Genomic DNA, 26,959 nt, shown 5'->3' on the forward strand with positions numbered 1-26,959 from the left:
CAACCTTTTCTTGCCCACTTTTGAAGATCACCTGAAATTGCTGGATCATATAATTGGTACTTTGCACGATGAAGGGCTCAAATTAAACTCTAAGAAATGTCAGATTTTAGCTAAGGAAGTATGTTATCTGGGTCACACAATCAATATGCAAGGGGTGTGTCCTAACCCCAAAAATATTGAGTCAATTGGTCTTGTCAAACCCCTAATAAACATGAAGGGAGTGTGGAGTTTTCTTGGTTTGGTGGAATTTTTTTGGAAATTAATGCCTTCTTTCTCCAAGATCACAGCACTTCTTATTGAGCCTACAGAAAAGGAAAAGAAGTTTTCTTGGTGTTGGGAATGTCAGGAAAGTTTTGATAGATTAAAAGATGCAATATCTAAGCCATTGATCTTATCACATTCTAATTTTACTGAACTGTTTTTTCTGCATACTGATGCTTCAGAGTGTGCTGTAGCTACCATCCTGAAGCAGCATATAGAAGGCAATTTGCTACCTGTCAGCTACTTTAGTGAAAAGTTCCAGGAGGCTGAAATTAATTACTCCACCATAGAAAAGGAGTGCCTTGCAATAATTCTTGCCCTGAAACATTTCAAATTTCTAATCCTCTGCCAAAAGTCCATAATCATATTGGATCATAAGCCCCTTTTCTTTCTTAACATACAAGACAGGAGTAAATGCCTGGTGAGTAATGGAGTTAATGGACTATCACATTAAAGTGCAACACGTAAGGGGGTTTACTATAGGGTTGCAGACTTCTTATTGAGAATGTAAATGAGATTTGTAGAAAGGATACTAGCTCCCAGGATGCATGATTCCTGACAGGTATGATAATATCATCACAGGACAAAGATGAGTTTTTTGAGTCTCTAAAGAGAGACTTAATTAAAAATGAAAGTAATAAAGCTGTGATCTACAGGGCTCCACAATATGAAGTTATGAATGACTGCTTGTATAGGGTAGTGTACAACAAGCAAGTCAGTTGTATATATGTGGGGGAAGGCATCACCTTGGCATTGATCAGAGTGATCCATACCAACTCTCTTTTGGGCATTTCAATAATATCTGATATCTGCTAGAGGGATCATTTACATTATGCAGTTAGTTCTGTGTAAGTTGGAGAAGAATACTATTATACATTTTATGACTGACACACTACTATACAATATGTATGCAGATGATGACTTCATATTATGGAGAAACAAAAATAAGATTCAACAGCTTTTGATTGATGTCAACTCAAATAATGAAGGACTGAATCTTAAAATGGAACAAATTAGTCTAACACAAATACATTTCTTGGACATAAACATCACATTTAATGATGGATCATTAAACACCTAGGAATATATTAAACCCTCTTGGTGAAATGATCTCTACATTTATAAACTCTGGGCTTTAATGCATTAATCAGAAGGGCCTTCAGGTATTGCTCTAACATATATGACAGAATAAAATTAAAAATGTTGCTGTATCCTTAAGATATAACTTTTTATCAATTTTTCAATTACAGTAGTTTTATATGTGGAATAGAAAGAGAAAAATAACTAAATTTATATATAACAAGAACATGAGTGGTGTTATGTATGAAATAGCAAACTACAAAGACTCCCAGTCAGTTTTCAAGATGGCACCCACCATTTATAGCCTTTTAAGAATGATGAAAATGAAGTTAAATGAGCAATTACTTATTGTGACATTGTCACAATACTGGGTTGCAATTTTTAATGTATTTAATTCAAAATATGTGCTCTCAACCTCAAATAGTGGCTTTCCCCTGTACATCATACTTTTCCTTTAACAATAAAGTCATGCTGGTCATCTATCTAGCACCTTACAGGGTAAAATTTTTTAACTGAAATAACGACTTCTGGTTTGCATTGGAAGTTCTTATATAGTTAATCGGGGACTCCTGCCCCTAAAATTCCCATATCCAAGTTCGTCTTTCATCTATCTCGAGATTCAAAAAAGACAGTGGGAATTTATAAGTCTACAATTTTTTCAAATTGCAGCCCAAAAAGCAGATCAGGCTGGAGTATATACAATCCCATATAAAAATGAACAATTGAGTTTGGAGAAGGAATACATAGAAGTCACAAACAAAAACGTTACTAAGCATCTTAAAGAACACATGTATAACATCGAGAATGGGCAGTATTGTACGACTTTGTATAGAATGGCAAAGAATCAGTGGTAGAATGAGATGAAGCTAACATTATAAAACTGGTACACTCACCAATGTTAGCAATGAATTTGGAAAAAGTTAAAATTTATAGAAGTAACATTTTAGGCAGATGTATGAACTATGAGGATGCTGCAGTATTATCCAGTGTGAAAATATAGGTAATTTTTGGTTAATGGGATGCCAGCTGATATATAAAGCAATGGGAAAGATTCAAGCTCCGAACGAGGGGTTTCACACCACCCCCAGAATTGTCTATCCTTCATGATATATTCACCTTCAAAGGTCAGTTTTTAATACGTATCAGTATACTGCCTATCCTACATGCTTCGCATGTAGATGTGTGCATCGGTGCTCGCTATCGCTTCCACCTCAGTGCCCTCTAAAACTATATAACATCAAGTACTCCACAAACAGTCAAGTGGACTACTCGAAGCCAGCATAGTGCTATGAGCTAAATAGTTAAATGCAACAGTATTCTGGCAACCCGTTAACCGAAAAGTACCAAAATATATAGTTGGAAAGAACTTATTGAAGAATAGTGCATAATGTCCATATAATCAACAACTGATGTTACGTTACGCATGATGCAACCGATGCAACTTATGTTATGAATGTAATTTTTTTTATTGTTCCCTTTTTATCTTATTATATTTATTATTTTGTTATTTTAAATTGTATATATATATATATTACTGTAATTTAGCTCAATATTCCAAAAAATTTTGTATTTTAAATGTGTTTTTAACCAGTTATCAATGATCCATAGCTTTTTAAAAACTTGGAGATGGCATGTAGAACAGGTTAAAAACATTTCTTAAAGTTAATAAATAATTCTCAGTCATATAAGATGTTATTGTGAAAATTAACAAATATTGTTTTTATATATTGTTTATATTAGTAGTTTAAAATAGTAGANATGTATGAACTATGAGGATGCTGCAGTATTATCCAGTGTGAAAATATAGGTAATTTTTGGTTAATGGGATGCCAGCTGATATATAAAGCAATGGGAAAGATTCAAGCTCCGAACGAGGGGTTTCACACCACCCCCAGAATTGTCTATCCTTCATGATATATTCACCTTCAAAGGTCAGTTTGTAATACGTATCAGTATACTGCCTATCCAACATGCTTCGCACGTAGATGTGTGCATCGGTGCTCGCTATCGCTTCCACCTCAGTGCCCTCTAAAACTATATAACATCAAGTACTCCACAAACAGTCAAGTGGACTACTCGAAGCCAGCATAGTGCTATGAGCTAAATAGTTAAATGCAACAGTATTCTGGCAACCCGTTAACCGAAAAGTACCAAAATATATAGTTGGAAAGAACTTATTGAAGAATAGTGCATAATGTCCATATAATCAACAACTGATGTTACGTTACGCATGATGCAACCGATGCAACTTATGTTATGAATGTAATTTTTTTTATTGTTCCCTTTTTATCTTATTATATTTATTATTTTGTTATTTTAAATTGTATATATATATATATTACTGTAATTTAGCTCAATATTCCAAAAAATTTTGTATTTTAAATGTGTTTTTAACCAGTTATCAATGATCCATAGCTTTTTAAAAACTTGGAGATGGCATGTAGAACAGGTTAAAAACATTTCTTAAAGTTAATAAATAATTCTCAGTCATATAAGATGTTATTGTGAAAATTAACAAATATTGTTTTTATATATTGTTTATATTAGTAGTTTAAAATAGTAGAAGTATAATAATTGATAATTTTAAACAAATAACGTATAATTTTACCTTGGATCTTGCGATTTTTCGTTAAAATTGAAGGAATTTACATGGTGTAGCTTATCTTTGCGTCAAACACATACACTTTGTAATGAATCAAATCAGACGAACATTACCCACAAACACAACAAACTCGTTACAGTGTTGCCAACCTACTACTTTTTCTACGATGATTAAATTATTATTATTATTTTTTTTTTTTAAATAATACATAAACTTTCTTATATAATAATAATTCATAAAATATTAAATTAAAACTTTGAATATTTATTTATATAAACAAAATCAGGCAAAAAACTGGAAAGCTATATACTGACGTAACAAAGCAAGGAAAAGCTAATTGCCATTCGTGCCCCTCGAGAGCCCCACCAAGAGATATAAATGTGAGTAGATGATGGAACATTGTACGCGTGTGAATGAGTTGATGCGGATTGCAAGGCCAGTTGTACCCTTCAAGAATATCATCTTGTGAGTTCCCAGATGAGGTTCGAACTCGAGTAAACTGTGAAATTCTTGCGCGACACAAGATGTAAACAACGAGACTCGGAACGGCTCGAGTATGTGTCAACTATCTGTTAAGGTCTTAGCGGAAGACAAACTCTAACACGAGCGCTCATAAACAGGTAGATCTTTGACTCGCGTGTCTATAAAATGTTGGCCGAGATAAACCTTTTCGAACAAAAAAAGGAATTTTTGATAGATGAAAGATGAAAAATGATCGTTAAATTCTTAGACGTCAAAAAAATGGTAAATAACGGCCGGAGTTATGAGTGCAGGTGTTATTATTTTATAAACAGTCACCGAGCAGAGTCGACAAAGAGCTATCGGATGGACACCTCGAATCGGACCATTCCCGCGACCCGAAAAAGTTTCGTCTTGCACCTGGAGACAAAGGAGAGACCAATCGGGAAGCGAGGAATGGAACGAGGGACCAATCCAAAATGCGAACAGTGGGGGAAAAACTATAAGAATCGGAACTTCACGGTCGGAAGAGAGTCTCCTCCGGATTAAGCCTACAGTGGTAATTTAGATTGTGTTGTGCATCCGCCGATCGCCAAGGAAGCCGCAACGAAACAACGAACTTCTGTGTCGTCCAGATATCCTTCTCGTCCGCCGGAACTGTGACCCATCACACGAACTTTCGCCGTTCCCAGGAGCACCGAGATTTTGGAATTGTCCTATATCGATGTAAGCATGAATTCGAACAAATAAACGGGTTTTATCTTGTAAAACACTTGTACATCATTTGCCTCCTTCGCCACCGCCCACATACGCGGTTTCCCTTAGGCTCATTCTGACGCGAGATAGACTTTATTTCCCCCTTAACGTCGGCAACCTTACAATCTCTAATTAAACTATCCCTAATGTGATTGTACCGAAAATTTTTATTGCAGCGAAAAACTAAGTGAAGTGGTGTTTGGTCCTCCTGAATACCACAATCGCATTGTGGATTGTCCCCAAGGTTAAATCTATGCAAGTCTTGCTTAAAGTTACGTGTCCTGTAAATAGCTGAGTGAGGGTGTAACTATAGTAAAAGTGGCGAAGAGTCGCAGTAGTGTCAACCTTGGGGATGAAAGTGTAGATGAGCCTACCAGTAATGTCACGGTCCCAAATCTTCATTCTCTGGCAAGAGAATGAAGATTTGCTTCTTGCCATGATTGTCGATGTACGAGGTAGGAACGTAACTGAAAGTACTAGTGACTGAAGACATTGCAGCTTGTTTGGCAAGACGAACACAGTCAGCGGTCTCGTTGCCGAGAACCCCCGCATGACCCGGGACTCATTGGGCATCTATTCTAATGTTGTTGTCTAAGTGTCTGAGAATGTGGTGTATGAGATGGACGAGTTTTAAAAGGCTATCAGACTTCGCAATCCTGTGTAAAGCTACCCTATATATGTCAGAATAAATGCGATAGTGTAAGTCAGTGTTTTTCAACCTGTGGGTCGCGAAGCCTTACACGGGGGGTCACGGGTAAAAGAAAAAGACAAATGTTTGTAGGTCCTACACTACATTAAAAAAAACTACAATTTCAGCGAGTACCTGTTTATTATACAGTACAATTGGTTTTTTGATCGACATTTAGGTCTGAACGATGGGTGTCGCCAGGGAGGGGTCTGGGTAGGTACGGCCCACTGTAGAAAATGATAGCCGAAAAAGTGTTGAGCCGACTTTTAAAAGAAGTAATAAGTAGAAAAGTAGAAGTTGAAAACTCTAATCCTAAAAAAAAAGAAAAAAAACAGGTCAACAGCACCCCGAGTTAAATGTTATAATGAAAAGGAAGTTTCATACTATACTATACGTGTCTTAAGTTATTGTCGATTCTTCCCAACATCTTATTCTAATCAACAATAATTTTTCTCAACAGAAAGAAAATTAAATACAGTTGTCCCTTGATAATCCGACAGGTATGGGACCAAAGGTGTGTCAGATTACCAAAAGTGTCCGGATTACCGAAAATAATTACATATTTCGCATTGTTTTGCTAGCAGTAACTTACAATATTCTCTACTCCAACTGTTCGAACAGAACTGCTCACATAAAACACACGAAATGTGTGTCATCGAGTAAGAATTGGATGGGGAGATTCACATTGCGACATGCTTCTGTGCAAGCAGACACGTAACGGGGACATGTACCTTGACGGGAGGTGCGTGGGACTGCTGAGCATGTCGGATTAAAAAACGTCGGACTACAGAAGGACAACTGTACATAGTTTTTAAAATCACTGATATAGTTTTAATATGGCCCTAGGGGGTCGCCAGAATTTTTTAACTTGTAAAGGGGTCGCGTATTCGAAAAGGTTGAAAAACACTGGTGTAAGTAGTGTCTAATATGAATTAAGCTCATATAAATAGCTAAAGTTTCCGCCTGTGCTATTGAGCACTGTGAACCAAGTCAGAAGCATGCGTTGTGAAGCTCGCGGCCTATGTCGGAGTAAACTACAAAAGCGGCATCCAATCGTCACCCATCTTGGAACCGTCAGTGTAAATCCTAAACATGGGATGATCATCTGGATGTTCGAAGTAAACGTCAGGGGCAAGCTGATGGGAGGGATGGTAATCGAAAGGGTATTTTTGTCGATGCTGAATTTTTTGATATCATCGGTAAAGGTCAAACTGGGAAAGGGGAAATCTTACCTACTCTAATCATTTTGTCGACATCTGAGTCGCTATAATCTCGTCAAGGTAAAATGACAAGATTTTTCTGCCAAATAATGCGTTTAATTTCTAAGTCGATGAAGGTCAATCCTGACATTACCTAAAGGGCACTAGTGGGTGCGGTCCTACAAGCCTGACAAATGCGGAGAGCTGCAATCTTTCGAACAGATAATAGTTTTTTACGGTTACGGACTTTGGCAGCCACGTGGCCCCAGACCTGAACGGCATAGAGGAGTGGTGGCTGAATTGCACCCCCGTAAATAAGCTTAGTAGTACTTTTTTTTACTCTTTCCGCCCTGTGGGCACTAAGAAAGCCTCTTATAGCAGGCCCATTATGGGTTCGGCCAAGCCCACAATAGGTCGGCCGGGTGATGAGAAACGGAGCCCGACATTTCCAGACAGACCACCCCCGAAAAATTCCTGGGGACCGTTCGACACGTCCGGATCGATCCCGGATCCTCCAAAGCGGTAGGCTGCTACATTTACCGCTTGACCATCCGGCCGTCAACACTAGAAGACCTGTGACGGCTTCAGTGACATTTTCCAGACTTTCTGTATCTATTTTTGGCCACTTAATATCAGATTTACTGCTTGGCATTTTCGTCTGTAATTAGGCTTCATATGATGTAACAGGTACAGATGCTTGTCGTTTTAAGAAAGAAGTAATTTGCGAAGAAAAGTAAATTGTATTTGCGAAGAAAAGTAAATTGTTGCCTCTAATTAATGAAAATACATTACAGCTTACCTGCGGCTAATCCGTGAAGTAATACCACCGATTTTTTCATCTCAAGAAACTTAAGTATTAGCATCAGAATTTTACAAACAGATAAAAAAAACCTTTTCATCACAATTGTGTCTACAAAATAACTGGTTCCCCGCCTAAAAATTTGATGACACAACAACCTTCGTAGGGATTTTTCGCGCAACTGTCATGGCGTTGATGTACAATAGTTGTTTGAAACGAACTCTACCATTTTGTACTAGGTGGCAAAGAGCCGCACAAGAACCTCGCGGAGGCCGCAGGTTCCCCACTTAGGGTATAGAGTATTGGGATAATTGTTATTGATTTTGGAAGATAATTTTTTTTATCCATAGTCATTTATAGTCAATTACAGATCAAGTAAGTTGATTTACACTAACTGTTTCATTGATATTTCTAATAGTATGAGAATATATTGATTCTATAAACGTAGGCCTGCTTTCCGACTTTCCCAAGAAAATAACTTGAGCGATGTTACAGTATTATTTAAAAAAAGCTTATTGATTTGTCAAATTATAATACTAATACAAAACAATCTAAGCTTATGTAATTATTAAATTTTTCAAAAGAACCTATAACATTTCAATCCGTTAATTATCATAAATATTGAAGGTACAGAAAAGGTATAGAAAAGACTTATCTCGATTCTTCCTTCTTGTATTGTGAAAGAAATGTCGAAAAACTTCTATCTTAACGCAAAACAATCAGATGATATTCTTATCAAATATCTGTGTTAATTATTGTATATTTATATCTGGCAACAATGGTAAAGTTGTTAGTTGTCAGAGTTTCGTCTGGTTGAGAAGTTGTAAATAAGTTCTGTTTAGTTATTAAAGTTAAGTATTAACAGAATAAAACAAAAGAAAAGAAAAAAAAAAGAAAACAAAAGAAAAGTAATGCTTTATTTTTTATCTTAACAATCTGAAATTAAATATTTATAAAATACTAGCTGTTACCCGCGACTTCGCCCGCGGAAGTTTTGCAAGCAAACCCTATTTATATTCAGTATTTCAATAACCATAGTAATTGTTATATAACACCTTCCCCTGAGAATGAAGAGAATTGCCGAGAATCAAACGAAATGTTTTCAATTTGATGAATTTTCTGGAACGTTTACAATCATTCTATAATCGAACCAATATGCAGTAACAAATTCGAACTTAAAACGGTTCGAACATTTGAATAAAAAATCGAAATATATAAAAATATTTATACAATGTCTGAAATGTTATTAATTTAATACACCTAAGTACTCGATGAAGAGTAAAACCTCTCCCTCTCCCGCCCGCTGGGGAATTTCGAAAAATCCCTTCTTAGTGTGCGTTTTCATGACGTACCCTAACTGTGTACCAAATTTCACCTCTACATTCAACCGTTTGCTCTGGGCGATGATGAATCACCCAGTCAATCAGTCAGGACAAGTAATTTTATATACAGTATATAGATATAAAGACGAGTTACTTAAATACATATTAAACTTAATGCTTATGTGAAAAAATTAAATATTTTCAGAAATGAATAAATGCATGATAGATAAAAGATATACGGTGTCTTTAATGTATCGTGACATTAATGATGATAATACAGTATTCCTTTTCGTGTTTTATTTGACTTTTAAGTTAATATCGTCAAGTTTTGTGTCTAGAACAAGAAAATCTCGTTTATGTATCACAACATAATTTTAGTTTTTCTGTATCGATTACAACGTTTATTAAGGAATATATTCTTTATCGAAAAAATAAAAGGATGATCTCTTTCACTTACTTTATGTGTCCCATATGGACTGTTGATGTTCAAATACGAAACACCACTTACAGATTCCGGAATGTAACTTCTGTGTATATCAAATTTTATCCTTCATACAATATGTTAAAAGAAATAACTGGACCCCTGGATTGATTTCCGTTAATGAAAATTCTCAATTTAACATCGATCGAATTTATTTACGCAAATCATTTGGCTTTTTCTGCTGTCCACTGATTTTCCATTGCAATTCTCCGTAGTTTATTTCCAACATGTTCAACATCGAGTGATTTTGAATTTCTTTCCACGCTTTATGAAACATAAAAAAAACCACGATTAATATTGAAATATTCTATATAGATTAAACACATACCTCAATTCTAAATTTAGAAATCTTTCAACGTCTTCGATCTTCGATTTCAATACATAAAGCAAGAATAAAATTCTAAAATTAATCACTTAATTGTTTTTGCTTCCAATTTGTCTAATATCTGCTTATCTTTCATTCTGTCCTCGTTTGCTGAAATATATAAAGATCATAATCAAAATTAAGATATTCTAAATGGATCTTGGGACGCTTAAAGAATTATACTAACAAAAATTTGCTTTTCTATCCTCTTCCCTATCATTACCATTCCTCAGAAACAGGAACTTAGTTCTTCCCCATAATTATGTCCTGAAGCCAGAAGTTAAAATAATTTGCAAATATACAGGAGTTGTTTTTAAACAGTTGTATCTGTTTCTAATATTGCTTTCATTTTATGGATCGGCTATAAGCTGGCAAATGAACTACTTGGTGCATATTGAAGAATTCTAAAAGTAGATCGTCTCGATGTTTATTTCGCAGACTGGGGCATTAGAATAAATAAATTATTGTCGAAATATGAAGGATTCGTGATATATAATATATGATTTAAAAGAAATATTATAATAATATATTGCAGTCATCCCGTAATGAATGGAAAGAAAAATAAACGTTTGGTGCATCCTTACGTCATCAAAGACTTGCTCCCCTATGTCAGATACAAACAAATTCCTCCTCATAAACTTCTGATATAATACTTAAATGGTTCTTTCGATAATTGCTTACTTAACCTGGAAGGATTCGAGGTTAAATGAGCAATTTATAAATCTAATCAATTTAATTCAACAATAATTTGTATAATAATCGTTAATATAAATAATGAAAATGTTTCAAGTGGGAAATTTGTTCTATTTTAATCACACAGATAAAAAAAAAAGTGATACTTACCTTCTCGAAACATTCCGATTTAAAATAGCATCGAAATATCAATACAATGAATAAAAGTCGGAATTTCTGGATAAATTCTATTATTCAATAATAGAAAAAGAACAATTGGAAGTAATTGTTAGATAAATATGACGTGTGGGTAAATGTATCACGCGTTACGTCGAAAGCATTAAATTGTTACTACAAATGTCCGATGTTATGTATAATTTTTTAAACATTTTCCAGCTGATCGTAAATATTAATTCAAAAACTGATATCGATGTCAAATAATTAGCATCGTATAACACAACATTATCTGATATTGAAAACGTCATTTTCCCATGTTTATTATATTTAAAAAGATTTTTATATCCAAATTTAATTATTTTAATTGTTATGAATATTTTTTAACGTTTTATCCTGATTTTTAACCCCTCTGTTTAGCCATACTAATTTATTCGATAAATTAATCTGAAATCTTCAATTTGATGGAAAATTCCAAAAATATGCAATTGCATTTTATTATAAAGATATAAAATATTAACAATCTCGAATTTTATAAATAGTTTTAACGCCTGCTTACTTATTACAGTTAATGTTAAGAAAGAGACATGATAAAAATACCTTCAGCAATTCTTTGTTCGGCCGTGTATATTCGGCGCTTTATCTGCACTAGACACCAAACATCCTGCTAACAAATTCATTGAAATCTCGCCTCCATTAATTCCCAACATCTGAACGAACGTTTTTCAACAACGGAATGAGAAGAATAAAGCTCAACAATATTAAGTTTGATGAATTGTTTAATAATTTTTGACGGAAATCCACTTTAACATTTAATAACATAGGACCTACAACTAATAGAATAATAAACTTTATAAATTACAAACAATTAACGATTTGTCTGATTCATCTGGCGAGATCTGCATAATTGATGATAAAACGCTACGAACGACCGATTGGTTACGGTGATAGCTTACCGCTTTGGGGTCCCGGGTTCGATTCCGGACTTGTTGACGAATCCTAGGAACTTTTCTGGGTTGGTCAGTCCTAATACGCCGGACATCATTCCTTATCACCTGGCCGCCCCATTGCAGGTCTAGTCGAACTCATAACGGGAATCTCATGAATTTTTTGGGGGTTGGTCCGTGGCGATTTAGTAATTTCTGCTCGTTTCTAGAGACTTTAATTTATTTTATCGAATGTTTTTAAGTTGTATTTTTCTTACATCTGTTTATGGTTGCTAATAAATATTTCAGAGTGGCTTAATACTATAATGCGCGTTATAATAAGCATAAATTATATATGCTGCAGTTGCTATGTGGAAGCAGTCATCTTGGTTAATTACAGGTATTCGAAGGCATCTTAAATAAATTCTGTTTTTTTTTTTTTTTTAAAGCTGTTTCTACCTAGTGGGCACTAAGAGGGCCTCTTTTAGCAAGCTCGTTAGCCTCTTTGGTTCGGCTTGATGGTGAGGAACAGAACCTGACATATCCAGGCAGACCATTTCCAGAAAAATTCTTGGGAATTGCTCGACCCGTCCGGATGCGATACCATGGTCCTCAGAGCGGTAGGCTGCCACCTTGACCGCTCGACCATCTGGCGGTCGAGGCCGGATGGCCGAGTGAATTCTGATTCTAACCGTGACGTCAAAAAATTCAGCATGTTCGCAAGTACCGCTACAACAGAGAGGCCTTTCAACAGAATAATATTCAACTGTTCTGGAACCGTTGAGTCTGCTGAACGCGGCTAATGGGTAATATACTTCGAGATTGATTGGTTATAATGTTACAAATAAAATTTTGTTAAATATTTTATCAAATTTAAAATATATTTATTACTTTTCAAATTTGAATAAAATATTTTATATTACTTAATAAAGAAAACAAGAAAAAATTTTAAAATATATAATACTCGAATCTGACGAATTAGCTTCCTGCACTCTATCAAATTACTATAAATTTTCAAATATAATAAATATAACTTTTAAAGTATATACTAGTTATAATTTAAAAATATTTAATATAAATCACTTAAATAAAATAATATAATAAATTTAAAACAAAATGTACTAATTGTTTTAATTTTATCAGGCCAATCAGGATACGTCTGCCAATCACGTGGTTACTACGCACACTTTTCAAATTTAAAATCTGATTAATCGAAAAGAAATTGATTACTTGATAAGTGTAAGTAAGAGGAAGTTGAAATTATTGTTTTATATATTGTATGAAAGTTAATTTATAGTCAATAGACATGTTACTTTTCATATAAATATAGATTTATGTCTATAGACAATATTTTGATGAGTTGTATCAACTTTCTTTACTATTGTTTATCATAACAGTTAATTTCCAATTATATTGTTATTTTTACTTATTCATGATGCCTTATATATTATTATTATTATTTCGCTAAATTTAACCTCAATCTATATGTGATAAAACTTAATTTATTATATTATTTATTATTATTTTAATGTATCAATTAGATTACTTATGTCAGACTTATCAGCTAATCTTTGAGATTATTGTCTACATTTAAATTTAATAAACATTAATTTTGCTTTTAATTTGTACTTTATTTTTCTATAAACATAGGAAAATAAAAGCAATATTTATTAATAAAAACATCATTGTTCTTATTTTATACAGTTATAATTGTATTATTTTAGTATTTACTGTTTTGCTGAAGCTTGTCTTGCTATATTATTTGAGAAATTTTAAATATTTATCTACAAGATACTCAACATAATTTATTTAAAATATTTTTCAAAATAGAGAAGATCAAAGGATATCGTTAAAACTTGATTATAATTCTAAACTTATTTTTATAGTAGTTATAGTACTTGTTAAGTAATGAACTTTTATTTAATTCATTCAGAAATTAGATTCTATTTACAAATATTTTATACCAAAATTTACATAAATTATAGAAAAATATAACATCTTGCAAATAAGTAATAGATAACTTAATCACTGTTGTGGTTATTTAATTTATTTAAAAGATGTAATAATTACTGTATAATTTTGAGAAGAAAATACTAAGAAATACTTAATTTTAATGATAAATTTTATTAATAATAATTTTATTTCATTTTTATTTATGAAAGAAAATAGTTACAGGTTTACTAAATTCCATAAAATTATTTATTATTAAAATTCCTTCTACATGACCTTTGCTCTTGAAAAAATATTAGATATCCATTGGACCGATAACATATCATAGAGAAAATATTCTTTACTTGTCAGAATTACATTACATATTATAGTATGAAATTTTTCTGTACTAAATTAAATCATTCAAAATTAATAAAATTTATATAAAAATATATTACTAATAAAACAAACTACACAAGAAAAGCAAATTAAGTCAACTCAAAATATTTATTAAATATTTTTACTAAAATGAAAAGTTATGTAATAACTACATTACAATATTGTATTGTCATGTCATGAAAAAAAAGATGATTTTAATAAATTTTATTATAAACTGAGATTTTGTTTATGATTTAAAGTTGTACTGAATGTTAAGATAGAATTTTTAAGCATTTTCAGAATTATTTGTATTTATAAATACTTTTTTTTTATACAAAAATATTTTGATGGAGTTAAATATTAAGCTTAAAAAACAGTATATTTTATAAACACAAATGTTAGAACAATTGCTGTTTCACAAAAGCTGCATGTCATTAAAATTTTTGATTATTTGTCAGAAATTGATCTTCAATTTATAAATTATTTTAAAAAATAATTACATTTTCAGCTACCAGTATACTAACTAAATTAGTTATTGAGTTAAGACAAATTTAATTAGCAATTAATTTTTATAATTTTAAAAATATTTCTTTTAATATATTTTTATTAAATTCATTTAAAATGGTTGAGTAATCAAAATTTCTGATGATTAACATTTTATTAAGTGCACTAATTGTTAACTTTCAAAAAGTTGAGATTGCAGATTTTTAAAAATGTTTGGAAATTAATTATAAAAATATTATTTTTAATACAGGTAGATTTTTATATTTAGTAAGAGGGGAAAAACAGAGAATGCCTTCAAGTAGATATTCTGTTTTAGAAAATAAATACATTTTAAAGGAAACAATTGGTTCAGGTAAGTTAAAATTATTATTTTTGAATGTAATTTATCTTAATTTTTTTGTACATTATATTTGAAATAAGAAAGGAAATTAATAACTATCATAACTGAAATTAAATATTATTATTAATAATTCCAAAAAATTAAATTTAAAGTCATTTTTTATTTTTATTTGTTGATTTACATTTTGTTATTACTGTAAATAAATTTTTTCAGTATCTAGAGATTCTAATTCATACATATAGTCTGTGAGTATTATGGCATAAAATGGCATTACCATTTTATTCTGTTGTCTTTCACAATTTATACATTCCAAGTTTTAGTATTAATTAGAGAAAAAAGTGATGTAGAATACACCAAATTACTACAGATAACATCTTACTTACCCCGACATTAATTTATTTCTTTGGTTTACTTACATTCTATTATTACAATGCTTCAACTACAATAATAATAATAATATTCTTTTGATGATGAAAATCTTAAAATTATAGTCTTGCAATATTATTAATCTGTTATAATTTGTTACCTTTATATTTATATAGTTTATTCAAACAATTAAATGCATACATTAAAACAATGCTATTGTTTTCTTTTTTGGATGAAGTATTTTGTTATTAAAATTCTGAAATGAAGGCAAATAAAGTTATAATTATTATAAGAACATAATTTAAGTTATTATACAGAATACAGTTTTATTAAATTCTGTAGAACAATTTTTTATTTATTTATATATAGCTAAAATTAATACATAGATTTAATTTTCCAAAATAATAAAATTTCTTTATTAGAGTATGATTGGAAACTATATTAATAGAATTTTATAAATATTTTAAAAATTTAATATTGATTAATCAAGTCAATTTAGTCCATGTGACTACAAAAAATAGTTAATGCAAAACATAAAAATTAAATCCTAAATTGATACCTATCTAACAGATAAGAAATACAGAAATGGTGAATTTGAAGTATTTTGTAATTACAATTTCCTATGATTAGAATATTTGATTTTGAAAATGCTGTAGATTTTTGTGTTAATATTTGTAATAGTTGCTAACATCTCTACTCACAGTTTGGACAATTGAAAATCTTCATTGTGATTACAGATTTATTGACATGCAGTGCTAGTAAATTCTCTTCTATGAAGCTTTCATTCTCAAAATCTATTTGATCGATTTTGATTAAACTTTGCCATTTTCCATTAATTGCAATGAGTAATTTAAAAACGTAATAAAAAAATGGGGGTCTATGACTTTGTATTTGAGCTATAATGTTGTAGCACAAGTGTGTGTTACAAAGTGATATCTCAAATTGTGCAACAATGTTGTGTGATGTTTGCTAGCATGCCTTCTATGGGCTTATAGAATTGAGTTTGTTCTCAAAATTTAATGGGCTGATTTTGATAAAACTTTGCCATTTTCCATTAATAGTGATGAGGAATCCAAAAATATAATAGAGCAGGGATGTAGACCGTGGTCAACCACAAAGGTTTTGAAAGTAGCCTGCAAATCTAAAGTTGAACAATTTGCTTTCACTTAAATTAATGTTTAAAAATCTTAATTCGATAATTTATTCTTACAATAATAGACTGTCTGTGCAACATACCCATATTGTTTGTATTTATCCCGATGAACAATGCAAATAAACGTTAATGCATGCACATATAAAAATTCTAAAATTGTTTGCCCATATTCATAGTCGCCCACAGACTATATTTTACCAAAAAAAGTAGCCCCTAAGGGATAAAAGTTTGGCCACACCTGTAATAGAGGGTCCATTTAAATAAAAAAAAAATAGGAGTCCATGACTTTGTTTTCGATATACAGAGGTATTAAATTAATAATGTCCATGCTCTTTGATGCAAGTGAGTGTGCCTAATGGAATTTATGCCTAGGGGTTAAAAATAGAATTAGCATTGTGTGTGCCTAATGGAAAATAGGTGCAAAAAATGAGTAAAACACAAGAACAATGCAAACAATAGCAATTACTTTGTTCTTGGATTGCCTCTCCATTTCAGCAAGTGCAAACTGTGTCTCCCATGGCCAGCAGATACAAAGATAAATTCTCTCATGACTGACAAATACAAGGATAGCCTGTCTTTTGGTGGCAAGTGCAAGTTTACCTTCTGCAACCATTAGTTGCAAGGATCACCTCTTTTTTTCCAGCTCTGTCTCAATTCTATTGCAATACGGTGGGTCTGAGAAAGATCTTTATCATTCTAAACATTAATAACAAAGATATTAACAGGTGAAATGAAATGCAGTTTGCTGCAACAGAATGAAGAAATATAAGAGTTTTTTTCTGGTATCAATTGCCGTTTTAAAGGAAAAGATAAAATTAGCAATCCTCACTGTCACACCACAAATGTTAAAAAACACTTGGAGGGAAATCGAGTACAGACTTGACATTGTTCATGCTACTAACGGAGCTCATGTACAGTTACATTGAAGGTACTATAAAAAATCTCTTAGATTTCTTCATTCTTTTGCAGCAAACTGCATTTCATTTCACCTGTTAGTATTTTTGTTATTAATGTTTAGAATGATAAAGATCTTTCTCGGACACACTTTACAACAAAATCACATGATGTCATAGTTTTTTTTATTGATTTAGAACTATTACTAAAGTTGATGGTGTGATTTAAGTTAAGATAAATTTTATTACTTTAGAAAAAATTTTCAAACAATTCCTTTATTTAAATATAACTTACATTCTGTTCAAGTTGTGTACTATAAATAATTCTATCAATTTTTTTCATAAACACCAAGAATTAAATATATAACACAAATTATATAGAATGACACTACTACATCTCCTATGTTATTTCCACACTTTGAATATACTGTACTTATGTATGCTGAATGGAATAAATTATTGTCACATTTATTTTGATAGTTTTGAAGTTGCAGTGTAATGATTTAGTAGATTCTTCTGTTTACTGCATCTGAAAATCTTTATGCATATATTTTTTGTAAATTTTGACTTTAAAGTTAGGGAGTTTTAAATTATTTTCTACTGTAATATGTAATGTAATAAGTAAAAGTTGAATAACTGTTCATTTACATATAACAACATAGTATGCATAATAAGGAAAATTAAAAAAGATTGTTATTAAAATCTCTTAATTAGTATCTTTTTTAATTTTCAGATTATGGTCATTTTCAATCTGACATATTTTTCCTCATAATCATTTTTTATAATAATTTTTAAAATATTTTGGTAGATTAATATAATATAATTAAATAAAAATTGATTATAAATTAATATAATCAATTTTTAAAACATGTTGCCAGAAAATCACTTATGGCTGCTGCTATTTTCGTTGTGAATCTGTCTCTTTAATCCGATTTTCAGTTCGGTAGACTATCATATACAGCTTTCAGGTTATGAACTTCTTTTATTGGTTTGTCATATGCATTTCGGACTCAATTGTAATTTAAGTCCCTCTTCAGTACAAACTCAGATTCTGTTTTCTAAAAACCTCGGTGTATAATTGGTAACGTTGAAAAAGATTAAAAATACAGCCATTTAAAAAACACTTCAACTATATTAATACGTTGCACACTTTACAATTGTTCATAAAAACCTTTATAATTACAACTTTTTTCAAGAAAATTCGTATATTCTTTATTGAAATGTTGCAGCAATAATAAACATTTTTTTTTTTCAGGTTAATAACACGTGGTAATTACTATTAACACACTTAAGAGGATACATCCACACTTTTACAATATATGATTAATACAACATATATTGTAAAAGTGTGGATGTATCCTCTTAAGTGTGTTAATAGTAATTACCACGTGTTATTAACCTGAAAAAAAAAAATGTTTATTATTGCTGCAACATTTCAATAAAGAACATACGAATTTTCTTGAAAAAAGTTGTAATTATAAAGGTTTTTATGAACAATTGTAAAGTGTGCAACGTATTAATGTAGTTGAAGTGTTTTTTAAATGGCTGTATTTTTAATCTTTTTCAACGTTACCAATTATACACCGAGGTTTTTAGAAAACAGAATCTGAGTTTGTACTGAAGAGGGACTTAAATTACAATTGAGTCCGAAATGCATATGACAAACCAATAAAAGAAGTTCATAACCTGAAAGCTGTATATGATAGTCTACCGAACTGAAAATCGGATTAAAGAGACAAATTCACAACTAAAACATGTTGGTAAATTACAGACATACCTCGACTTACGTCGTTTCGAGTTACGTCGTTCCCGATTATACGTCGTTTGTCAAAAAAATATGAAAAAATAAATATCAAGTTTAAGTCATTTTATTCGAGTTTACATCCGTCTGCCACAAATACTGAAGTCATAATATCACTAGAAAAGCGTTTAAAGCACATAAAATCATATTAAAATATATACTAGTATGTTCTGTATTTACTGTACATGCATTCGTAAATTTAGAATACTTTTTTCTGTACTATATTAAAAACTAAAATTTATTTGTTTGTAAGCTTAAAATAGATTTTTATTAACCATATATTATTAAAAATGCATTAATAAATAAAATACAAAACCAGGAATGGTAATTTATGGTTTAGCCTAGTGACAAGTAGATTCGGAGATAAGTAAATTCAACTTACGTCGTTTTTCGACTTACGTCGTTTTCCTGGAACCAATTACCGACGTAAGGCGAGGTATACCTGTATTTAGAATTGTAATGGACCATTCAAAAATGATGTTACACTAAAATTCCACATTGTTAATTCTCTTGTTTCTTTGTCATTCATTGTCACATTATTACAAAGCTTCCCACACAAATAATGTCATTTTTAGGAATTGTCAGCTCTCTGAAAAGCCTTATTATTAAACCTGCAATATAGCCTGAATTATTACAACATTTATGTTGTAATAATTCAGTGTATTTATACACTGCATTATGTAATGGATATTAACATAAAATGATTTATTTACATTTTTATCAAAATAAAACACTACATAACAATAGTATTATTGAATTGAATGGAATTACTGAATTTCTTTTCACTGCAACTTGCTAGCAAATTATTTCATTCCCAAGAGTTTATAAGGTGCTCTCAATTGACACAACAGGTATGTTAGAAGCATGTGACCATAGGAATGCTTTTGTGATTACTACATTTGCATCTTCTCAGAAGAGGAAGGGTTTACAAGTTTATGGAAAAATGTATAGTAGAAGGAGAGAAGTTTTGAGGACCAGATGTAGTTTTTATGAATTGATCATCACCTCTCAAAACATAAGGAAATGTTCTGCCTTACAGTATTCTTTTTGTTTTAAATAAAGTTGTGCTAGTAAAAGCAAAGTTTTTCATCAACTTCTTTCCTCCATTATGTGCTATAACAATAGAACAACTGTTTCACTTTGTCTTGTCATGTCTATGCTGTCAACATCTATTCACTCAACATTTTTTGCATTACATTCCTGAATAAATTATTCCAAACAAATTCAAAAGTTCATTTTTTACAATTGCTTACCATATAGTTCAACCTCTTAAAACTATTTTCCACTAAGTGATTTGCCCATCATCAGAGTTGATTTGGTTTGAATTGTTCTAACCACTTCTATAAATGTCAGTTTTTGAAATGTTTTAAAAGTCTCTCCCTTTCTGATCTCTTTAATGTTAGATCAAACCAACTCTGATAATAAATAAAAAAGTCCAAAAGCATTTAGTGAAAAGTAATTTTAAAAAAGTTTCACTTTGCTACTGCTTACAGAGTTCATTTATTGGGATGGAGTATAGAAAGTCAAATTCAAAGTTTGTTTCCCTTCAATCCATGAGAGGCATTGCAGTCTACAGGTTTAGAAAACATCAATTATAGCTTCTCAACATTTCCTTTTTCTTTGATGACAATCTGAAAATAAAAGAACTTTGAATTTTTAAAAATTCAAACATTTGTAACAAGTCTAACATGGTAAATAATTCCTTAACTTGTAAATATACTAGTGGGCTTGATCTGAGTTCTGTGCCCTAATCAATATTGAAGTGTCATGTATATACAAAATTACCTTGTTTAACTTAACAGAACTTTGAAACAAAGACAACCTGTGACTTCATAGCACAGCACAACAATTTCATAACATTACTTATCTTAAAATTCATTTGACTTTCAGACTTGTAAAAAAATGACTGATGAGTTATTTGTAACATACAAATAGTGAGAATATAAATTTTTACTATTTACATATTTAAATAGTGATATAAATTCCGAACTATTGTAGTCACAGAAATAGCACCAATAACTTTGTTGTGGCCATAACAGATTTTATTACCAGACATAATAAAGTAACTGTATAATATACATTTAATTTTTCCTATCTTTTAATGTTTTTATATAAAAACTAAAATTTTAAAGAATATGTTTAGAATGTGACATATTGTGTTAAAAATGTTTGTATGCTACTGATTAATACTAAATGTAAAGCATGACATTACAAGGACAATTCCTCTTCTCTCCCCTTGTTATACTATTGTAACATTCTGAACTACCTTTCTCCCTGTGGGATGTGACATAAGTGACAGAATAAATAAAATTTAATTATGTAAATATTATCCCTAAAATGAACATTTTTGATCTTCAGATTTAATTTAAACTTAATTTAAAATAATTTAACAAAATTTAATTCTGAAATATAGCATTTCTTTTTATTTCTAAATAGATATTTCTTAACAAATAGCCTAGATTAAGGTTGTCACATATAAAATATCAGTATTACATAATTACTTACAAAGTGACAATAAAAAATTTGTTTCTATTTATGTAATTAGATTCAAACTTATTCTTATTGTAAAAGAAGTACACTTTTTAATTATTGCAATTTTATTATTATATTTTGTTTTTATAGGAGGCTTTGCTAAAGTTAAATTAGCAATACATGTGTTAACGGGAGAGAAAGTTGCTATTAAAATTATGAACAAAAAGTCTCTTGGGGTAAATTTAATATTTTGTACTTAATTATATTCAAAACATTTTAAGAAATAAATAATAAAATTTTATAAAAGGAGGATCTGCCTCGTGTGAAATTAGAAATCAAAGCACTGAAAGATCTCAGTCATCAACATATTTGCAAATTGTATGAAGTAATAGAAACACAAAATGAAATATTTCTTATTCTAGAGGTAAGTTGTTTGAATATACTGTACTTATGTATGCTGAATTGAATAAAGTGATTTTTTTTTTTTGAAATAAATCATTTTGTCAAAAAATTGTGAATTCTAAATATATTTTTTAAAAACTTTCAGTATTGTCCAGGTGGAGAGTTGTTTGATTATATAGTAGTAAAAGATAAGTTAGGAGAAAAAGAAGCAAGGCATTTCTTTCGCCAAATTGTTTCTGCCATTGCTTATATTCATAATGAAGGTTATGCTCATAGGGACCTCAAACCTGTAAGAATATTTCATTATTTAAAATGATAAAATTTTACAGTATAAATTCTTATTAGTAATTTATCAATATTTTATATCTAAGTATGTCATTACAAAACACTATAGCTAGAATATCCAATAGTAAAGCTCTCTAGATTAAAAAATGATAATTTAAAACATTTATTTTAAAAGTTTAAATGAATTCTGAAACAAATGATAACAGATAAAAAAATAACTATGCTAAATATAATTTTTTAATTTTATATATGTATCGAACATTAATTGCTTCAATGATATATTTTACCACTTTTTTACAATACAGATATCTCTTGCTTAATGTCGGATTTGATTAACATTCAAAATTAATTGCAGCAATTTATTTATATATGCAGAAGTTTTAATTAACATGGCTTTAACAGCTGTCTTTATTTAACATTAACACCCTATTTCATTAATGCAATTTTGATATATGCAGTAGCATCGAGGGATTAATTAACTGCATTAATCAAGAGATACCTATTACCTATACATAGGTAAATTCTTCATGATTTCCATTTCTGTTAACTGCCCCAAAGATGTGGTGTTGAAAGACAAGTTCCAAATGGGATGTTTTTCAATGAGACTGTCCCAAATAATTGACAAGAAATCTTTCTTGACATTTATTATAATTTTATGTAGCAATTCATTAGCTATTTCTTAATTTCAAAATTTATCTATGAGTTCTTATTAGTATAATTCTTAATTGTTTCATTCTTAGCTACATAAGGTATTGAGGCTTAGTGTTTTTCCCAATATCAAAAGTTTGTTTGTCATTTATGACATATTTGAACAGCATAACACATGTGATTCTTTTTTTATTATCCAAGTGTTGCATGTTTATAGCTTGTAGAATGGTTCAGTGTTGCATGATAAATCAGGTATTTTTTATCAGCTTTTAGATGTCATCAGGACAAAATTTTTGAAGCAAGTTGGCATTTATAGATTTTTGTTGTTCAGCAATTATAAATCAGCATTGTCCATCTTGTTATGTGCTTTCTTGAATTTATTGTTCTATTGAGACAACCAACTACATATAACTCAATTTATAATCCCATAATATACATAGCAAGACTATTCAAAGTTATGTCTATTATGAATGCTTTATGGGACAAATATCATTAGTGTGTGCAAAGCACATATAGTTGAAACAAAACAAAGCAACTGTACTGACAGTCATATAACCATACAAACTTTACATTCTCTATAATACATTTTATAATAGCTGGTAAATTGCTTTATTAAATATAAAGTGTTCTTTTTCAATTGTATATACTATATTGGATTTATGTCAACTGTCAAGATGGAGATCTGTTGAGGTATGTTGTATTTGTTGCTTTGAAATATTTGCAATCTGACTTTTAAGCTGACTTTTTCAGCATTGACATGAACATTTGGTTTCTACAGAAAATCATTGATTGAAGTCTTCCACAATACCTTCATTTTTCTGTTTTTTAAATGTTCATTAATGTCCATAGTGCAATTCAAGCAGAATAACTGAACTATGCTCATATGTTTGAGATGACCCAGGTTGCCTTTTCTAATAATTTATGGAATTAATATTTGTGAAAAGATTAATTAAGCTTAAATTCATAAATTTCATAAAGGAAGTTAATGAACTTTTATTGACTTCTAACTTTCCTTCTACTATGACACATCTTCCTAAGCTATTTACTCATCCAAGAAAGTTCTTATTAAAATTTAGGATTGGATGACAGTTAAAAGCCATATATGATCTTGCCAAATTTGATCAAGTATTGATACACTTATAATAAGGAAAAATATAAAAGAAATGATAAGTTGAGATATTTGCTCTTCTGTCTGCCTCAGAGTTTCCATGTCCTTTGATTTTTCCTGTTTCACGTCGAAAAGGCTCCTCATTTAGCTCTTGTTTGCTAGATTATATAGTGCCCTCTTTCTGTGATGGGTTACTTCTAAGGAGTTGTAAGAACATTATACACCAACAAAGACTAAAAACTCCCAGAATGACTATGAAGGACTGTTTTTTGAGACCCCAGGTAAATATCATCAAGTATTACCAATTATAATCTTTCTCTCAATACTTGCAAGTTAATTGATAGATTAGTGTATTTATTACTTAGTTATTCATGTATGTTAGAGTAATAGTTGTAAATAAATGTGTTTTGTCTTAATGCTGCTTTTGAGTTAATTGCTTCCATGTTGCCTCTCGAATTTCTTCTCTGTTTGCTTACCCAAAGTCCCCATAAGAATACTCATAACCTATGCAAAAATAAAAACTCAAGTCATGTCAGAAAAAGTCTGTCATCCCATGTGATCAGTCTCTTACAGGATTTACTATTATGTGACAACCCCATTTTCAGTTATGTGACCCTCACATGTTTTTGCTTCAGTTTTTTTAATTGAAGTAAGCTATCAATTTAAATTACAACAAGCCTAATGATTAAAACAATTAACAGTAATGTTCAAAGCTTGGTTAAGACAGATAACCCATAATCATTAAAAGATGTTATCAGTCACATATTGACTGTTTAAAAGACCTTTGTACCTAAAATTTATAACTATGTAATTGAAACTTTTGATTAAAGTAAGTGTATTGTAAACATTTGTCTTCGATATGCTGTCTGATAATGTTAGGCAACTGATGACAATATCCATGATTTTAATAAGCAGATGTGTGTAAAGGTATGTGAGGGAAAGATGTTAATATATTTAATGTAATACTAAACTTTAAAATTTTTATATTATTAAAATTTTACTAATTTTAATGAGAGAAGAAAATAACTTTTACAGAGGAATCTAAAAATTATGTAAATTTTTGTCAAAATTACTTTAGATTTATGTGAAGCATTTAGTTTGATTCAAAATTTTTACGTAAATTTCTTATCAACTAATATTTTACATAAAGGATTAAATTTTAACTTGTAATTATATACCATGTACAACAGTTGTACATTATAATATCAATATGTAATATATTATATGAGGGCTATTCCAAAATCCATTTCCAATTGGCTGGTAAAAATAAACTGGTTACAATAGTAATATATCACATTGTATATAGAATTAATAGATGTTAATATTACTGAATGCTGTCTTATTGCTCAGTTTTTTTTTATTTGCAAAAGTAGCTATTGAGTAAATGTGGATCCTATCATTGTCATTCCTGCCAGCTATGTGGTATGTGTTAATATTTTGAATGAAAAAGTTTTATAATTTCAAGTCTTTCTGTTGAATTTATTCAAATTATGAGGACTACTTTATTTTATATTGTCACAGAGATTAGGCTATCACAAGTTTTGTGCCCAGTGGATACCAAAACAACTGATTGATGTTCACAAAGCATCAAAGAATGGGTTTAGCTTTGTTTCTTTTGCACTGCCAGAAAAGAGATGAATTTCTTGACATGATCATAACTGGGGATGAGACACAGATTCTATTTCTGAATGCAGAGACAAAGAAACAATCAAAACAATGGATGCATACACATTCTCAAACAATCCAAGAATTTCCAACCAACCCTTTCAAACTGAAAAATGATGGCCATAATCTTCTGAGATCACAATGAAATTTTGGTTATGTAATTTATGGTACCAAGTAAAACAATAACATTAGACGATTAATATAAAATACTGATGAAATTATGAAGATCAATCCAAAATAACAGATAAGATGTGGAATGCTCACCAAGGGTATTGCTTTCCTGCCTCATATACTGCAGTTTGCTGAAAGACTTTACTCAAGAGTTCACCTGGGAGATTTTTGACCACTCCCTTATAGCCTGGACTTGGTACCAAGTGACTATCATCTTTAGCAAGATGAAGGTCTGGCTGTGACTACCCAGAGCCTTGAAACCAAGGATCTCATGGAAGGACTCAACAACCTGTTAGGTAACCTGGTAGTGATAATTTTTGACAAGGGATTACAAAAGCCTTTGCCATAATGGACATGCCTGATTTTGGGTGGCAACAATGTCGAAATGTGGTTTACATATGTATATAAATTTTGTATATAATAAATGTTTTCCTCTGTTTGAGGCTTTTTTACTAGCCAATCAGACATTGATTTCAGAATAGTCCTTGTATATTAATATAAAAAATATTATACATTATTATGTTATAAATGCAAATATTTTTTGTTAATGATATTTCTTTTTACAATATCAAAATATAATTTATAAGGGATATTTTTAATGCTTAAAGATTATAAAGTATCCACATATTTATATGCTTTTTTTGTTGAATATGATTATCATTATTAAAGGAAAATCTTCTTTTGGATGAAGATCAGAATTTAAAATTGATTGATTTTGGATTATGTGCAAGACCAAAAGTAAGGAGATTTTTCACAATTTATTTAAAGTTGTATGTTATATATAATTTTGAAAATGTTTTATTAATTTACTAATTATGATATGGTTTCTTATTTAACACTTAATTTTTCTTAAACATTATTATTCAAAAGTATCACATTCATCCTAGATTTAACTAATTTAATGCAGTAAAATGTTTCCATTCTTTATATATCTGCATAAGATTCATTTTCCATTATAAAATTTATTGTTTATTACTTAGACATTTACAAATAATAAATGATATCCAGAACATATTTCACTCTAACTTTACAAATGCTTTGTCATTTTTTTTAGGAAAATA

The 26,959-nt window shown here is 30.4% G+C and overlaps 1 protein-coding gene and 1 long non-coding RNA gene across 6 annotated transcripts in view; one reads left to right on the top strand and one right to left on the bottom strand.

Annotated features, from left to right (window-relative positions):
• Positions 1–8,015: 8,015 nt before the first annotated feature.
• Positions 8,016–11,136, bottom strand: LOC111622736. 4 transcript variants are annotated; one of them, XR_002756328.1, is made up of 5 exons: positions 10,855–11,136; positions 10,596–10,697; positions 10,199–10,450; positions 9,624–10,122; positions 8,016–8,653 (listed from the first exon to the last, which is right to left on the bottom strand). It is a non-coding gene; the product is annotated as an uncharacterized LOC111622736 (long non-coding RNA). The 4 variants fall into 4 exon arrangements; XR_002756327.1 differs by having other exon boundaries at positions 8,016–8,678; XR_002756330.1 differs by lacking the exon at positions 10,596–10,697 and having other exon boundaries at positions 8,016–8,678; positions 10,199–10,415.
• Positions 11,137–12,927: 1,791 nt separating this feature from the next.
• LOC111622750 (maternal embryonic leucine zipper kinase-like) overlaps positions 12,928–26,959 on the top strand; it is a 38,297-nt gene continuing 24,265 nt past the window's right edge. For both annotated transcript variants that reach the window (XM_023365172.1, XM_023365173.1), the window contains exons 1-6: positions 12,928–13,022; positions 14,845–14,946; positions 21,770–21,855; positions 21,927–22,043; positions 22,167–22,310; positions 26,568–26,636. In XM_023365172.1, the coding sequence (XP_023220940.1) occupies positions 14,883–14,946; positions 21,770–21,855; positions 21,927–22,043; positions 22,167–22,310; positions 26,568–26,636 (480 nt within the window). In that variant the 5' untranslated portion in view covers positions 12,928–13,022; positions 14,845–14,882. The remainder of the gene's footprint in view (positions 13,023–14,844; positions 14,947–21,769; positions 21,856–21,926; positions 22,044–22,166; positions 22,311–26,567; positions 26,637–26,959) is intronic.

Source organism: Centruroides sculpturatus, unplaced genomic scaffold (genome assembly GCF_000671375.1).
Source record: "Centruroides sculpturatus isolate CEXI.00-Female unplaced genomic scaffold, Cexi_2.0 scaffold309, whole genome shotgun sequence".
Classification (NCBI taxonomy): domain Eukaryota; kingdom Metazoa; phylum Arthropoda; class Arachnida; order Scorpiones; family Buthidae; genus Centruroides; species Centruroides sculpturatus.